Here is a 17244-nt window from a genome sequence, read left to right on the forward strand (position 1 = left end):
ATATCACAATAATATGGAATAATCGAGTAGTATCGATATATCCACGGTGCTTAGACTTACGCTTCTTCACTTTCATCCCGTAAAACAATTCTGAGAAGAGAAAGCTGCTCATGACATAGTTCCTACAAACAAACACAGCCTGTGTCTTGCCGCTACGAGCCACTTCAAGAACACGGTGGAGTCGTCTCCGGGGCATTGTGATCAACAGAACTCGTAACAAACACACTCAATCAGTGATGTTACTTCCTTTTATCCATTCTATCCTGTACATTCAATACTATGAAATTACATATACGTCATGCCACAAAACTTCCATATGGATGAGGAAAAAATTCTATTTTAAGATTCACAGTTTCAGTTGTGGACACATGACAGTACATCACTAGCAGGAAACATACTTCCAACGTGAATTCCATGAAATCAATTTTCCCGGCAAACTCCTCAGAAACGAGTCAGAAAGTTCATGGTCCATATTAGGAAATTTTCAGCAATCCACAGGTGTTTATAAATGCTGCTTGCCCACTAAAAGAAAGTTTGCGCCAAAGCTGCAGGTACATTTGTAACTAGACGGACATCAAAGACCAACGCAACAATTTTGTCCTGCAAGTTCAAATTCACGGTCTCTAAAAAAATCAGGTTTGTTCCCTGGTCACACGTTACAAGATACCAACCAGCATCAAAAATTGTCAATTTCTACTGGAAGCGAGGAATTTAGAATTTCTCTTCCTAGATCTTAATGTCTTGTCTTCTCATTGATGCTGTTACAATTCCAAAGGGGCTGAAGCTCCATGGTATGCGAGTACAAATTTGACATCTGGGGAAGGCACACCATGTATCACTGAATACATGTGTAGATTTCTACATCTATGAGCAGTCCCTCAAAAAGGAACGACTCTTGTCAGGCTGAGGAATCTTCACATCTTGAAGAACTAACAACTAGTACAAAAGTCCTAATATTTTCCAGAAATGGAGTCTTCCAAGGCACTGCAAATTAAAGTGGAATAGTCCTTTGGAGATGCAGAACTCTCAATATTCCAGCACTACGGTAACTCTCAGCATCAGACTATTGCGTGTTGATCTGTGACGACACTCTTGTGTGTGCGTATGTGCACAGCTACCGTAGTTAGAGCAACCTAGGGACGAACCCACTGGCCCTCTTAAAAGGTGGCTTCCTTAAAATACACACAGACCAGGATAAAAAGAGGAAATCTTCTTAATAACATGTAGTTCATGGTGAGTAACAAAGCAGGGAAACTTGGCCTGTATCAGCAGGTCAGGCCATGATGAACCGTAGTCTTGTTTCTCATATTTTGACAAGTGAATCTGCATACACCAGGTTTTCTCAAGTTTAAGTGTGTTTAACAATTTGCGAACTGGCAGCGTGGATGTTGCTGTGACTTGGTCACAAATTAACACTCGCATAAATTTGCTATCGCACCGAGCAGTGGTGTGGCGAGAAATTTTCCATGGGGGATTTACCAAATGAAATTTCTATTTGTCACACGGATATGAAACAGAGACGAAGCCAGGGTTTGAGGAATGGCCTGAGACTGATACATGTAGTTTAAGCCAGCACATTTGGCCCTCCTCTTTCCTTCTTTCCCCCCGCCCATCCCCCCTCCCCCTACCCCTTTTTGTATTGTATTTTTTTGGGGGGGAGGGGTGGTTATGGGAGTTCTTAACCCCAACCCCAGTAGTTATGCCACTCATGGGCGTCAATCCTGGGGGATGGGGACATGTCACGCCCCCCAACTTTTTGAACGATGGGGGACACAATATCAAATGTCCCCCCAGATTTTTGATCTCGTGTCTCATTTACAGGGCCTTTCCGGTATTATGTACAACCTCGAAAACAATGATCAAATTATCTTCTTTTGGGTAAGAAAATATTGGTTAAAGTGGTCAGAAACTGCCCTAGATCACACCACAGAGCATCTAGAATCCAATTTTTTTCGGGGCCCTTAAGTGGGCCCCGAACCCAACGCCGTAAGGGCTTTGCGTTTCAAGGTATGTCCCCCCCCCCCCTGACACTTTTGAGAAGCGATTGACGCCCATGATGCCACTGGTACAAAGTAAACACCATTATCAGAATATCTGATGTTCCCATGTGCATGTACATTGTAAGATGCACCGGAATGTGGCACAACTGCCTTGAGGGGAAACACCATCAACAATGCTGCATTCAAGTCCGAGAGACCACTTGATTGACAAGGCAGCCCCAACGGGTCAGGAAGGGGGATCATGTGGTCTCTATCCCCAGTATAACCGTGACCTCAAAGAGTCATGGAAATGACACATTGTCCAACTTCCTGATCCAATTTGAGAGACGTTTGGATGACGTCTGAGTGACAAGCCGAATAATTTGGGGATTACGCCCTTGCGTTCGTTGGTTGGGTCAGTGGTTCCCTGTGCAATTTTACTGTGACGGCGAATATTTATTGGCCCTTGTATAAACTTAGGATACGCTTTTTATCCCCATAACATCGGATATCTGCTTTTTACAGAGTTGTAACAGAATTGTGTGACTTGAGTCAAGTCGAGTCATTTTCAAAGAAGTTACTCAAGTCGATCGAGTCATTGGGTGAAGAATGTCGAGTCAAGTCGAGTCACAGTGTGTGGTCAAGTCGAGTTGAGTCGAGTCAAATTTATGCTCGAGTTTAGCTGAGTCGCTGATATTTTAACACCATCTAAGAAATTACAGAATGGAAGAAAGAATACAAGGCACCAGTTTATTATGACAATCAAAAGACGTGAAATATGCTGCATGGTACCAATAGACAGTTTCTGCTGGAGACTTCTACCATAGATCTACGTAAAAGTTACAAAAAACCACAAAGTGAAACTTCGGTTTTATCTCTGCTTTGCCTTCGGGTCTGAAATAATGTTTACGCTAACGTCAGACCAAATTGCAGCATACAAAACTATTTCTGATGTAGAAAACAATTACTTCCGAAGTACTTCCGAAGGATGTAAATTTAGCCTGAGTTCCATTAAGGGCTTATGAAATCGTCCGAAGCCAATGATTAAACCAAGAATTTGGAAATGTGTTTAACGTCTGGTTCCAGGAAAGTACTTTTTGCGCTACATTATAAAACCACGAGGTGGGACTAAAGAATCTGTGATGCAGCTTATATTTTTACGCAATAAGTGACCACAAATTGACGGTACATGTACCGTAAATATATTTTTTGCACAGTTTTGGTACTCGAGTGTCATTAGGCTTCGACTCGAGTTGGGTCGAGTCTTCTGATGAAGGATTTGAGTTGAGTCGAGTCACTTGCTCGCAGTGACCCGAGTCAAGTCCAGTCAGTTACCCGTTGGGACTCGAGTCAAGTTGAGTCAAGTTTTTTTATCTTGAAAGGGTTGACCTTTGACTCTATTCATTAGGCCGAAAAAAAATAATAGGTCTGCTTCCGGTTACCCTACCGTACATGTACCTACCCTATTTGTCAGCCCCTACCCTAATTTGTTTTGGGGAAAATGAGGGGGGAAAACGCCGAAAACAATAAACTACTTCCTTTTACCCTGTACTACACGGGCACACCTCCATATGATCGTACACAAAAAAAGTCAAATGCCATGTAATCGGAAGCAGAACTATTTTTTGTTTTGGCCTTGGCCAACTTTCCCAACCCAATCATATTCACGTGTCTGATGATAACATCAAAGTCTGAAGCATACTACATGTACGCGTCTTTGTTGTGATGCATGTGACAGTGAATAGAAACTGGGTACATGGTTTTTAATCTGCACTTGAATTTTCTTCTTTTCTTTTATAATTGAATCAATTAATTAATATAAATTTCTAAAAACCTACCACTTTGTAACACTGGGACCCACAATTAATAGAATGACCCACATGGATAGTACAACAGTGGTAGGCATAGAGGATGTTTTGACAATACAACAGGCCAAGGTAACTATTATTTTAATTTGAACCAGAAAAATTAATTAATTAATACTGAATTGCTTCTTTGAACAAGCTTGATTGGAAATATCCTATTGGAAGCTGCGGGCCAACAAATTCGTGTTCATGCATGAGTCCCGTGATTGTACCATGTAATTTCTGGAAGGAGTAATGTTTTGAGTTTAAAAAAAAATCAGCTTTTTAACCCCAGTGACCCCATGATGACCTATGACCCCAGTTTGGTCATGTGACATGTTGGGGCTGGGCTACTGATACTTTTGACAAAGTTTGGATGAAATTGGTCAAAATATGTACATGTAGGAGCAATAGACAATGTCATCATTTGTTTCTAACCAACTATACGGACTAACGGCAAGACATGTTGATTATTGAGCTGCTATCCCGCAGCTAAAAATAAATGGAATTCGACCAAGCTTAACAAAACATAAGAAACTTTGATTATTGAATTTGTCTAGTGCTGCTTTTGTTTTTGAAAATGCTCAGGGACCGATTCCACGAAATGCTAAGACGCGTCTTAGGAAGGGTAACTCCTCCTAATTCGCGAGTCGTCCCATCCTGGGCCCAGGAGCAATTTCACCAAACGTAAGACGTGTGCAACACGTCCTAAGTTCCTTAGCAATGTAGCTAAACTCGTCTTAACTTAAGATCAGTCTGAGGGTTGGCTTATTAATGCGTGTGTTAATTTGTATATCGTCTGGAAATCATCGCCGTTAAAGGCAAGTGTCGGCTTAGAGTAACAGGTTCGAGGATGAAAACCGCTGTAGAAACAGATTTGGAAAGACTCCTTATACGCGGGTAGTTTTGATAAAAAATAGCTTATTATTTAATTATAGCCTACGCCAACACTTAATCAACTTTTTGATTTAAATAGAGTGATGAAACGGGGAGCAAGAATGACTCTATCGTATCTTGAGTAGAACTATTTTGAGTTAGTAATTTTTTTCTGGAGAAAGTTCGTCATCTATTTATAATGCATGCGTGCGGGAGCGGGAGTGCGAAGCCAGGCGCTGTTGTTGCGCATGCACACACACTGTACGAGTCGCTGGTGGCCAGCATAAATTGCATGAGCCTATTGAATCACTATCAGTGATACAGGATATACCAACTGAAAAGCACATGTACGCTTGTTCGTGTCGTGGCGCTATGACTGTCATTGGTCGATGATTAGCATTATCAGCCTTGTGTCAGAGACGTTACACATTCAAACAACAATACAATACCACAAAAAGTAAACTTTTAAGTTTTAATAATCTACATGTATCACAATGATATATTTTCACAAATAAATGGACTGATAATGACACCATGACACTTACATACACATGTAAGTGTTGGAGAGTTTGCCATGAAGCATTTGCGTGGTTATGCCGGCTTATCCACTCAGCATGTCGTGGTTGAGTTGCGTATTTTTGGGTTTGATAATGACGTAATACCCAACATAAATCTGCGGTTTTAGTGAATCCCGCATGTTTTTTGTCATGGTATACTGCAATACCGTCCAAGCCTATTAAACATTTGTGACTTTGACAAGTCTGATCAGCTGTTGCCAACCGACTATTACATCATGAATGTTCCAATGGTTGAAGCAGAATTAATTGAGGATTCAGGTAGATTTCTGGAATGGAAAAATAGTTCCTCTAATGTGGGCTTGGGAAAATCTGCAATATCACCCTCAGTCAAACGCGCCAAGAAGCTTTCAGCTTTTCTTCCTTCATCTGAGTTTGAGTGAGGGACTGAAGGAGGCAAAAAGATGGTGGGAGCGAAAAAATGCTGAAAACGGGTTCAAGTTCAAAGGATTTTGTGGATTAAGGGTGGAAATTGGTCTGTAATCGGGCAGAAACAGATCCTGGAGGCACCTGGCCTGGTCCGCTGGTTCAATTATCAAAGCATTTACATGGATTAGAGCTTAGTCTAGGGTAAGGAGGGGGGGGGTTCAGAAGTGACCCCTGACCCCCATTAGTCTGAGATTCAGACGTTCAATGCAACAGTACAACTTTTTTTATGTGCCCCCATGCGCCAGCCACATCTTTACAAGATGTGACGTCATTTAGAGCAGAAATTTGGCCAAAGCTGTTGATTGGTCAATTGCTGCCATATTTTGTTTTTTTTGTACGACATCAGGTTGAAGACGCCCACTAAATAGTCAGAATCTGGAGGTCAAGATGCAGTGTAGCTGTGCATGATCTGAAAAGCATACATCATAGACACTTGCATCCATAGACTAATTAAAGGGACACTACATGTAGGTCCTCGAACAGCCCAATTGGGCTACAAAACGCGCTTTGAACAAGATGATGATAATCGGAAATAACTTTTAAAAGTAGGGTATAAACATCCACACAAATATCCTTTCAAAACTGGGCGTTTTTGTGCTATCCCTGTATTATGCGTGCGAGAACAAATTTCGGGGTCCACTTTTGCGACCCCATAAATTCGAATTGTTTGGATGCTAGTTGTGATTTCATTCGTACGCGTAAAGTGTTCGCCTTTTGTGGACGTTGAAGAAACCACAATTTTTTGCATTGGTGATTGGTCACCGCGCGCTGTTCCCGGGACACACAACGTGTATAGCGTACATGACAACGACACGAAAAACGTATTCGTAGGCCTACTCCGTCATGTCCGATGTAAACAAGCGGGGTTTTTTTGTCTTTTTTCGGGAACGGTAAGACATTAGGTTGGTTTCCTTTCAACCAGATGTTTGAAATAGGCTAAGTAAACAATCCAAAACATAACATTTTCGGGGATTTCAGGACCTAGTGCCCCTTTAATGCACGATTAAATTCTGTTCAGAAATTTATTCCCTGCGCTGTATCCCCAAAATAAGCACCAAAACAAAACAATAATCATGAACAATAGACCCTTGCATAGTAGTGTTGTGCAAAACCGACCCAAAACCGACCTCGAGTCGGGTCGGGTCAGTTTCAGTTTTGCATTTGCGATTTTCGTGTCCAGTTGGGTTGGTTAAGCCATTTTGGAAAAACCCTTAATGAAATAATGTAAACCAGAAAAAAATGAAACAGTTCGGAAATTCTCACAGTGCAATGTATATTACAGAGTCACTGTGCCCAGTACCACCAAAATGCAGTCTACCATGCACAGTTAGTAACATGAAGACCCACCAGTTGGTCACGTTGTGAGTGCCGTACAGTATGATTCAGTGACTGAGAGATGGTTTTCATGCGAGGCGGGTAAGTTCAGGCACATAAAAGTAGACACAGTTGCCCAAGCCAGATATTCGGTGGGGTTTTTTTTGGGGGGGGGTTCGGTTCGGTTTCGGGTCGGTTTGGTTTCCCTTGAATTTGAGTCCCGTCGGGTCAGGTAGGTTTTAGGGAGTTCAGATCGGTGGGTTATTTTTAAGGGGTGGGGAGGGGTTTGGTTCGGTTTTGGGTCGGTTCGGTTTCCCTGAATTTGAGTCCCGTCAGGTCGGGTCGGGTCGGGTCGGTTTTTAGGGAGTTCAGATCGGTGGGGGGGGGGGGGGGGTTTGGGGGGGGAGGGGTTTGGTTCGGTTTCGGGTCGGTTCGGTTTCCCTTGAATTTGAGTCCCGTCAAGTCGGGTCGGGTAGGTTTTAGGGAGTGCAGATCGGTGGGGGGGGGGGGGGGGTTTGGGAGGAGGGGTTCGGTTCGGTTTCGGGTCGGCTCGGTTTCCCTTGAATTTGAGTCCCATCGGATCGGTAGGTTTTAGGGAGTTCAGAGCGGTTTTGTTTTGAATTCGGTTTATATCTTCAATGTTTCGTCGGGTCGGTTTGGCCTGGTCAACCCGACCCGATGCACAACAGTACATCACACATGTACATGATGTGCTTCGTTTACAAAGTTTACAGGAAAGAATTCCATACATGGACATCACTCATTTTTCCCTGCGATCACCTATCAGCCATCAGAAAGCGATAAATGTCCTAAAAAGTCAATTTAGTAGGAAAAATACTGAAGCATTTACTGAGAAAACACTAAGAATTTTTCAGACAAGTCTCATACTATAGGGTTTGTGCACAGGGTGTCAAGTGATGTCCAGCTTTGGAATTCTTTCCACTCCAGGAAGGGCTCTATAACTAACTTGACTTGTGCAGTAAGTGACAAGTCCAATTTTCGTCGAGTCTTTGGTAAGTCAAGTGCAAATAATTAATTAATAAAATGTTGAACTTAGATGAAATTGTTACTTTATTTGTTTTTACCATGTCCGCTTTTTTTTGGGGGGGGGGGAATTGATTCACACAAAACGAAGGAAAAAACACTTCAGCTTGTTACAAAAAAAATAATAATGTTACAATTACAATGCTATTGGAGGCAGGGCGGGGCTGGGTAATGTATCTTACCATATCTGACATTGTTCCACATTGAGAGAATTTTTGTCTTCATTTCTCTGCTGAGATGTCTTCCGCATCCTCCTCACCATCACGCTGCATGACCGGCTCGGATACTTGTTGAGAGAGCATCGCATCATCTGATGCCGATCGCAGAAACGGTCTGCTTTTGTCAATGGCCTCTCTGTATTTCATTACAGAGGCTCGGTCGGTGGAGTTGCTGCGGAAATGTTGGCTGTCCGACAGCGAGCCCTGTCGCGATCGACTTTGGCTGTGAGTCCGGTGACTTCGTAACACCTTCTGGTTCTCATTTTCTACGGTGGAATCTACAGTCTTGTGCTCTTTGCTCTGAAGTAAACTTGGTTTCACTTTGCCATGATGAGATTTTTTGGTAGCTGTTGTTTCAGACTTACTACTTCCACTATTTGATGCAGGATTCATGTTGAATGTCTTTATATCCTTCCACAACTTTCCAAAGGATGCATTTAGTGAATGGCGTGTACTTTGTTCTTTCGGCTGGTTGCGTGCATGGTGGGTGGAATGTACGTTTTCTGAAGGGGGATCGTATTCCTTTTTTCGAAAATCCTCGCTAAGTGGTCTTTTTGTTTTGGAAACGGAATGCTTTTGATAGAGATGGGGTTTTTCCCGACGAGGTCTGGCAGTTTCTTGGTTTGCACTACCCGTGTTACCTGCAGTTCTAGTTGTTTGTTGCGAGGGTCCTTCGTTGCTCCCGTTCCCTTCCGTATTTTCACCGGGGCCGCTCCCTTCCGCACCGCCCGCCGCGCCCGGCCGCTGTTGTTGTTGCTTGCCGCCGCCGATTACACTGTCGTTCATATCCATAATCTCGGCAAACGTCTCCTTAGTGCTTTTCCAAAACTCTGACATGGGTTTGTTTAGGAACTCCATTATTCTATGGATGACATTTCGACTTTTCAGTGGCCAATGCAGTTTGAGAGAAGGTTGAAAACGATGGGATATTGAGTTGTACACAGATAACCTTCGTCCATGTCATCTGTCATACACGGTGGCAGCCATGTTGAATTTGGATCAGCTAGCTGATCATGTGACACATCGTACACGTACAGTCCTACGCAGCTAGCGCACAGAGTGCAGTACAGCAGGGACACGCCCCCTCACAATTAAAAACATAAACATAAACATTCCCCCCCCCCCTCCACCCCTCCCTTGCATTTATCAACGTGTAAGAGAAGGGGAATACCGGGTATATTCACATTTTCTTTTCTGCCCCTATTTCACGTTACGTAGTCATTTCATTATTGTGGTGCCATTCAATTAGAGATGTGAACTTGTTCTGGAACTGATTTTTTGGAGAAATGAATCACATTTGCGGGGGGGGGGAGCACTTTATTATTCTGGTGTGCTCTAAAGGGGTACGTAAGCAACTCCTTATAAAAATCTCCCATTGGAATAACATGGAAAATTGGCCACCATGTAGCATGGGACTTTTTCAATGGGATTTTTCCTAATGGGATTTTTCCCATGGGGATTTCCCATGAATGGCTTCAGAATGATTCCATATCATATTTCCCAAGAGATTCAAAATTTTCCCACGGAACTTTTCCATAGCAACTTTCCTATAAGATATTTACAATTACATTTTTACCCCATGTGATAATTTTACTGTTCACCCAATGGGGATCATTCTCCATCGCGGGACTCGATGGAGATTGTCCCACTCAATGACCAATATATTATTGCTCCTTTCCACTTTTCAAGTTGTAACATATTATTACCGTGTTCCCAATTTACTTTCCAGTCATACTTTTCAGGTTGTACCATTATTATTACCGTGTTCCCAATTTACTTTCCAGTTCTTACTTCCCAATTTACAAGTACCGAGTGGTACAATTAACATCCGGCAGCCGGGTGGCAGCGTGGCCGGGTATTAGGCCCCCTTAACACAGGGCTGCGACCTTAGTTCAACCTATGAGCGACCAAAAAATGGCCAGGACGGTCAATGGTCGCTAAAATGCTTAAACCGAGAAAATCATATTTCTATGTAACTGCTCCATCGATCCTTGTGCATCCCTTGAGCGGGGCCGTATCATAAGTCCGACGCCTCATAGGTCCGACGCAGGCGTCGGACCATAAGGCATACAATTCCGCCTCATAGGTCCGACGCCTCATAAGTCCGACGCCTCGTAAGTCCGACGCCTCATAAGTCCGACAACGGAAAAACGAGGCGTTTAATTTGTCGGACTTACGAGGCGTCGGAGCTATGAGGCGTCGGACTTATGGGCCTTTATTTGGTTAGGGGATGCGATTTTGTCGGACTTATGAGGCGTCGGACCTGAGGCGTCGGACTTATGAGCGGACCCCCTTGAACCACCCAAATTGTCGGGCATTTTCATGTCGAGCTACAAGCGACCTGTGCGTCCACTGAGCCAATTGCCTGCCTCCCCTGTGCTTCCCCTGTGCAACCTACGGCCATGGTGGCTCAAGGGTTATTGCCGTGGTCGCCGCGCCGAATGGAGCCACAGCGGTCGCCAGACTCATCGTTCAATGCACGCTAAGTTGGTTGGCCAAAATGAGGCACAAGGGAGGCAGAAGCATCGCCCAGATTGACGGTAAAATTTGCAACAGAACAGATCTATTACGTGGCGACGGTCAATGCAACAAAATATGAATTTTGAGGATAAACGATATTCAGATCACCGTTGCAAATCATCGTCAACTTAAATCACTTGTATCTCGAAACACACATTTTCCACTTTGCGTGGGTTAAGGTCACTTCGTGGTGACGATGACGGTATATGACAGCGAGACTGGGCACTTTTGTTAGCCTGGGAAAATCTGGGGAACTAACCCCGCCCCCCCCCCTCCCCGTTTTCGCCGCCCCTGTAATTACCTGAGCCGAGTCAGGATGCTGATTATTACTCGAGCCGAAGGCGTTGGTAATAATCAGCATCCAGACTCCAACCGGTCTTAAACATATTGTTTAATACCGACCAAGCACATGTTACCAAAAAAATCAAAACTTTTCGGTCCAAAACAAAACAAGTCAAAATTGAAACTTTGAGTTCATTCAATAATTTGCTCCAGCTCGCAAGTAAGTCGTTCTGCGCGATGTCGCGCAGAACGTAGCTGTGGCGGTGCGTTGTGAATTTAGAACTATGAAATACTGACTCACTGGTAGTATTGCGCAAACGTTCAACCAATAAAACGGTAAAAGGCACTAGATTTCTAGGACACTGGAAAAGTGTTTAAGACCAGTCAGCCGGTCTTTTTTTTCCTTCATCCGTTTAAGACCGGCCACCACGTGATGGGCTTTCCACCACTAGCAATGGGTAAACTGTTTTGAATAATGTATAAATAGGGGTTAACACACCCCGCTTTTTTAATTGTGGTCACTTTCTCAGTAAAAAAAAAAGTGCATCTTTAGATCGCCCTTGATCCAAAATCTGGCTACGCTATTGCTTTCCTGGTGCTATTTGCAAGTTCAATCCATTAAGAGTAATTATATGTTTTTTGTTTTTAAATTTAAACTGTACATGTAATAGTAATACAAAAAATTATTTACATCGAGTGAGACATCAAAAAAAAAAAATCCGCCAGCGATTCATCATCATCATCAGTCTCCAAATCCAGCTATGAGACGTTGAGCCACCCATGCCAACCGATCAGTCGAGATGAGCCAAAAGGCAGGGGCTGACAGAGCATGGTCAGCCTCAAGCTGTCGCACCCAGGTATTTCGGGGTCGGCTGCGTGGTCGTGACCAACCAGGATCAGGCTTGACTCCTGTAGATGCATCAACGGCCAGCTTGAGGGCGGCGTGTGCTGGGGTGTTGCTATGGAGTCGACGAATGTGCCCGAAGATGGAGTGACGCCGTGAAGATATAATGCAGCGAATATCCTCCAGCCTGGTTTTTCTGAGAGCTGGCCTCGTTGGTGATGAAATCAGAGCATCTCACCCCAAGTATGCGGCGTTGACAACGCATATGGAAAGCTTGGAGTCTACGTCCATCCTTCTTGAGTAGCGTCCATGTCTCAGATCCATATAAGAGGATTGGTAGGCACAGGTGGTGTAGATCCGGGTTTTGATGCGGAGAGTGAATAATAACCCTACGAAAAATAGACTTATTTGCAGCCTCTAAAGTAACCCATTACCAAACAAAATTCAGTTTTTATCCAGAAGTTATCAGTATTTGCATGTTTCGTTGCACAATACAACCGCAATCGTTGTTATTTTTCCCTTCATTTTAGACGTCCGCCACCCTCTAAAAAAACTGTGTGAACTAACTGGCTGCCGGTCTCTACATTATCAATACTGATTGCAGGGCTGGAACCAGCCCACCCCGCAGGAAAAGAATAAGTCGAAATTAGTTCAATTCAAAATTGCAACGTAATGGAATATGTTGGGGATAAAACTAGAAGAGCATCTTGGTGAATGCATCTTTAAACTTTATACTGCATTTGTGTCCGTACTTAAGTTTTATTTTTTTTGGGGGGGGGTGGAAATAAAATTTAAAACATCCTGACTTTCCTGACCCCCCCCCCTTCATATAGCGAATACTGAAAACTAGTCGACCTATATAAAGAAGCTATTGATATGTTTTTTTTTTCTCAGCATCCGGCGGATCAGGCGATAGGGTGATCTGCCCCCCCCCAAAAAAAAAAGGGGGCAATTTACTTTTGTATTGTTGGAATAGAAAGAAACTGATACAGTCCGTCATAGTTCCGGAGTCCGCGTCACGCCGAGTCCAGTCCGTTGTTGTCCCTTCAGAGTCACGTCCAATACTATAGTAAGCTGTTTACGTATAGATCAGTCAAGTGCACCTTTTCAGGAGAGTGAATAGATCACAGTAGGTGAAGCCGATATGATCAAGTTTCCCATCGATTAAAAGAATCATCGTGTGTTCTGTGTTGGTCACTATAATTAATGTTAAAGGGAAAATACAACATTTGCAAACATCAAAAAATAAAACTACCAAATCATTTTGAAATACCTTGCTGGACTGTTAGTGAATGACAGTGTAAAGCATCCTGTAAAATCATGGCACCTGGTATACTGTCATTTTCAAGAAAAGTGGTATTTTTGTATCAATTTCCAACGCTGATCGGCCGATCAGCGTTGGAAACAACTGGCTTTTTTTTAAATACTGGCCCCAATTGACCATCGCACTTGTTTGCAATCGATTACAAACCTATGAACGGGTACGAGCCAGCTAGACTGGTTCCCTGACCTTACAATTCCCCAATGTATATGTAAACTGCTCTGTTTCTTCTTATATGGAGTCAGGGAACCAAACTACAGGAAAATTATCGTTTTTCTTGGTTTTATAGCATTTTCGAACCTAAAACCTCAAAAAAGTCAGTGTAACTATGTTTGCTATATATTTCCAACCCCCCCCCCCATTCCATCCATTTCTGAAAAATACAGCAAAAGCAAATGATGTATATTCCCTTTAATCTGTTTAGCGAGATATAGGCGCTACTTATTTAATCATACAAGGTGATAGTATGTTTAATGATTACTTCAATTACATCAAATTTGAGTGATGTATTGTAGAAACATCAGACTCCAGTCCAATCCCTTCCCCTATGCCCGCCTAAGTAAAACTCATCGGGTCTAGTTCAACCCGGTGTGTGGATGGAAGCAACTGCAAGCGCCTGTCTCTACAACCGCTCGTTGGGTCGGTAGAGAGCAATCCTTGGCACAAATTGTGTCGATCGAGACACAAATTGTGTCACAAGTGATAGGCGTTGTAGTGAACTTCTTGCATACTACATTATTGGGAAAGCGCTAACCTATAGCAACATTACCTTCCAAGGCGGGAAGGCGACGAATTCATTCACTGATTTTGAGGGAGAGGTATAGCAACCACACAACCGGTTGGACAGTACAGGGGAAAGAAGACGAACTACCGTCAACAAGCACATCAGATGTGGAGATCGACGAGAGAATTGAGCTGCTGGAAGCAGAACTCCGCCTTCTTAGGGCACGCCAGCAAAGCAGTAATCGGAGGAAGTACTCAGGCTTCGGAGGGTCAGCGTGCACGTATAGTTGACAACCCATTTTGGTAATGTCTCGACTATGGAATTACTTACGCCTATATTATTCCACCCCGGACGAGGCCGACTCCAAAACCACGCACCAAACTTCAGAGCACATCTGCCCGTCTCCCAGCACGTACGTCTGGTACTGAACAGCAGAAAGAAGCAGCCTAGCTATGATTAGACGGCAGCACTCGGACTTCGAGTGTCGAGACAGCGCGGTTCGACCAACTGCATTCATCAGAGTGGCGGGCCGGGGTGGATGATCCTGTACCGGCGACAAGGAGTAAAGATGAGAGCAAGTCCCTACCAAGGGGTGACACCCTGCAAGACAGAGGTATAACATCAATCAACCCAGCGTCATGTCAAGACGACCCGGACATTATACCGGACAGGTACAATGGCAAAAGCCCGGCGAGAGACTACAGACAACACTTTAACATTGACCTAGTTAGGAGTTAAACTTTAATGCATAATTTCGCCTTTTGTTTTTCAGATGTTTAGGTCAAGGGACTGACCAATTTGGGGGCATGGCAAGTAGCGAAGTTATGGTCATAGTTAGGGCGCCCTTTTGTAGATAAGCTAACAAATTTTATTTACAAGCAGTGACGCATGCTTTTAGCTGTGTGGCGACCGGACGTCTTCCGCTGTTGAAGACTCGAACACGCTTCACGTCTTCAGTCCAGACCACATCATTCCCATCATCATTGATTACACTTTCACCGCTTCATTGCAGGTGATGCTATTGCAGCGTGTCAACGGCCATCACCAGGAAGTAGACGCATTCTTTTAATGTCTGTGCGTTACAAACAGCGCCCCCAATCGTTTAATGACCCCCTCCCGGCCCCCAGGCCTCCCACCATCGATTCGAATTTTGCACGACTGGCCTCTGCCCGAACCAAAACAATCGGCGAAATGGCCGAATTTGTTTTGTGTGATATCAAATTTGCCGCGCCGACAGACCAACTGAGACCATCCGTGCTGGAAACCCAGCCAGGAGATTTTGTCTGTAACCAGGCCCGTATAAAATCAAACGTCAGCCTGTGCTGGACGGTGGGGGGACTTCCAATTTTTGTTTTGACATGTCCCATAAAGCTTGTGCACTACCGAGGACCCAGGTTCACGTCTTTGGGGTTGGCAGAAGAACACATTAATAGAGTCATGAACCGCCAAACAAGCACCCACGGCATGCCAGAGAGGGCGGCATCACCTTCGTCCGGCGCCAGTATAGTCAGGGATGCATGCATGGTAGCAAAGAACTTCTTTCCTTATGAGCGGGCTGACAAGCCTCGGCGTATATAAAACATACACACATTATCGCGATCACATAATATCAGTTAAAGCTTCAATCATTTTTATATGATCATTTTTCCATCAGGTAGATTGGGTTTTACCCTTCACCGACGTAAAAACTTATTTACTATAGGTGATGACATGTCCGACACGGCTTCTCAGCAAAAATGTCATAAAGCATGTCATGTTCAAGTAGGTCTTGAACCCAAGACCTTTCTGGTACAGGAGCGTTAAATTAATAACCACTCAGCCACCGACCGTTGCAGGGGTCTAGCGGGAAGGTCACAAAAAGCAATAATGATAGGATCATCCGGCTTTTCATGCATTTTATTCGTTTCCAATATATCACTGCTCAAAATTCACATAAGAATGTTCAAAACCTTAGGCCTATACCTGATGAAGTTTCAGCTAGTTGATATTACAGTTTTTGCAGAAAACAGTGAATATAACCGCGATCATTTTGATTACGCAACTCGATTTCGTCAATAGAACGAAAATTCCAAAAATCTGTCAATAAAAACTGATCGATGGAAATCACCTACAGTTCTGGATTCCTTCTAAAAGAAAGCAAGTAAGACAATAACTTCCCAATAATTTCACAGGTTATTAGTACCGTACCAGTATACAAACTTTAATCAAAGTAAGCAATTTGATACAAATTCGGTTACTTTGTGGGATATATTGCAAATGATCCTATATGCCTTTAAATAAGCGGCTACCGCAATATTTTTGATGGATCTAGTATTATTGTAATCAAGTGTCATTTGTAAATTAGCATAAAAGTCGACGTCTGAAAAAAAAGCTATTCCCTAATTTTGTAAAGGCCATCTTCGACAGGGGTAATCAATATTCATAGGCCTATATAAACTTTAGGGGGGGGGGGCAAAACAGAAGTACTCTGCGCTGAGTACGATCCCCAGGGGCTTAAATACCCCCCCCCCCCCCCCCCCCTATAATTTGGGACTGTCTATTTGGGGTCCGTCATATCTGTATTTGTGTCACCATAGAGCTGTATGTATAAATAGGTAGCTCTGCTGATCTACACGCCTGTGTGTGTGGGTGTGGGGAATAGTCACGCACGCCCCCATAACTACGTCTTTCCATTGGCTAACACGGCGAGGCTCAAGGTCACGCACTTTGGCCAGTCGCCAAATGCAGTCTGGCTCCCATCGATCATGTCAATGGAAGTCTACTCTGCGCACTGGGAACCGAATTCTAGGTACATGCACATGTATACGCGGTATTGATCGCACATTATGTCATGCTAGGCCTATGTTGTACGGTTTCGATGACCACAAATTCTGTGGTAAATTCATGTCTGTGAGTTAGACGCAAACCAAGAGTTTTATCACTTCCTCTACAGGGTCATAATCACAGACACTACAGTCTAGGCCAGAGTTTGTCTAACTGTAGAGTTACTGTAAGTTAGCTAGTTCAACTTCAAACGTGCGTGCGTGACACCGAAGTTCCGAATCCCTCAACGAAGTCTTCGCCATTGTTGTATTGTTTGTAAATTTGTACGTGCATGACGTGTCACTTCGTGTGCGCAACTTAACGTGTATAAATCTGAGCCGAAAAACAGCTGGTGCCAACGACGAGTGTTTACGACCAACGGATGTTATTTATACAAAACCACGAAGAAAATGGCTCTTAGCAAAGATGTTGCCGATATTGAGGTATGTAGGCTTGGTGTTTGTTCAAGGTT

At 43.6% G+C, this 17244-nt stretch overlaps 2 protein-coding genes across 2 annotated transcripts in view; one reads left to right on the top strand and one right to left on the bottom strand.

Annotated features, from left to right (window-relative positions):
- LOC119728522 (cysteine protease ATG4D-like) overlaps positions 1 to 9299 on the bottom strand; it is a 30213-nt gene extending 20914 nt beyond the window's left edge. The window contains exon 1 of the mRNA XM_038200795.1: positions 8244 to 9299. Coding sequence (XP_038056723.1) covers positions 8244 to 8286 — 43 coding nt within the window. The 5' untranslated portion in view covers positions 8287 to 9299. The remainder of the gene's footprint in view (positions 1 to 8243) is intronic.
- A 7482-nt stretch (positions 9300 to 16781) lies between these two features.
- The window catches only part of LOC119728305 (dihydropyrimidine dehydrogenase [NADP(+)]-like), a 33295-nt gene continuing 32832 nt past the window's right edge, over positions 16782 to 17244 (top strand). Inside the window, exon 1 of the mRNA XM_038200496.1 lies at positions 16782 to 17215. Coding sequence (XP_038056424.1) covers positions 17183 to 17215 — 33 coding nt within the window. The 5' untranslated portion in view covers positions 16782 to 17182. The remainder of the gene's footprint in view (positions 17216 to 17244) is intronic.

The sequence above is a fragment of the Patiria miniata genome, unplaced genomic scaffold (assembly GCF_015706575.1).
Source record: "Patiria miniata isolate m_02_andy unplaced genomic scaffold, ASM1570657v1 HiC_scaffold_20, whole genome shotgun sequence".
Taxonomy (NCBI): Eukaryota; Metazoa; Echinodermata; class Asteroidea; order Valvatida; family Asterinidae; genus Patiria; species Patiria miniata.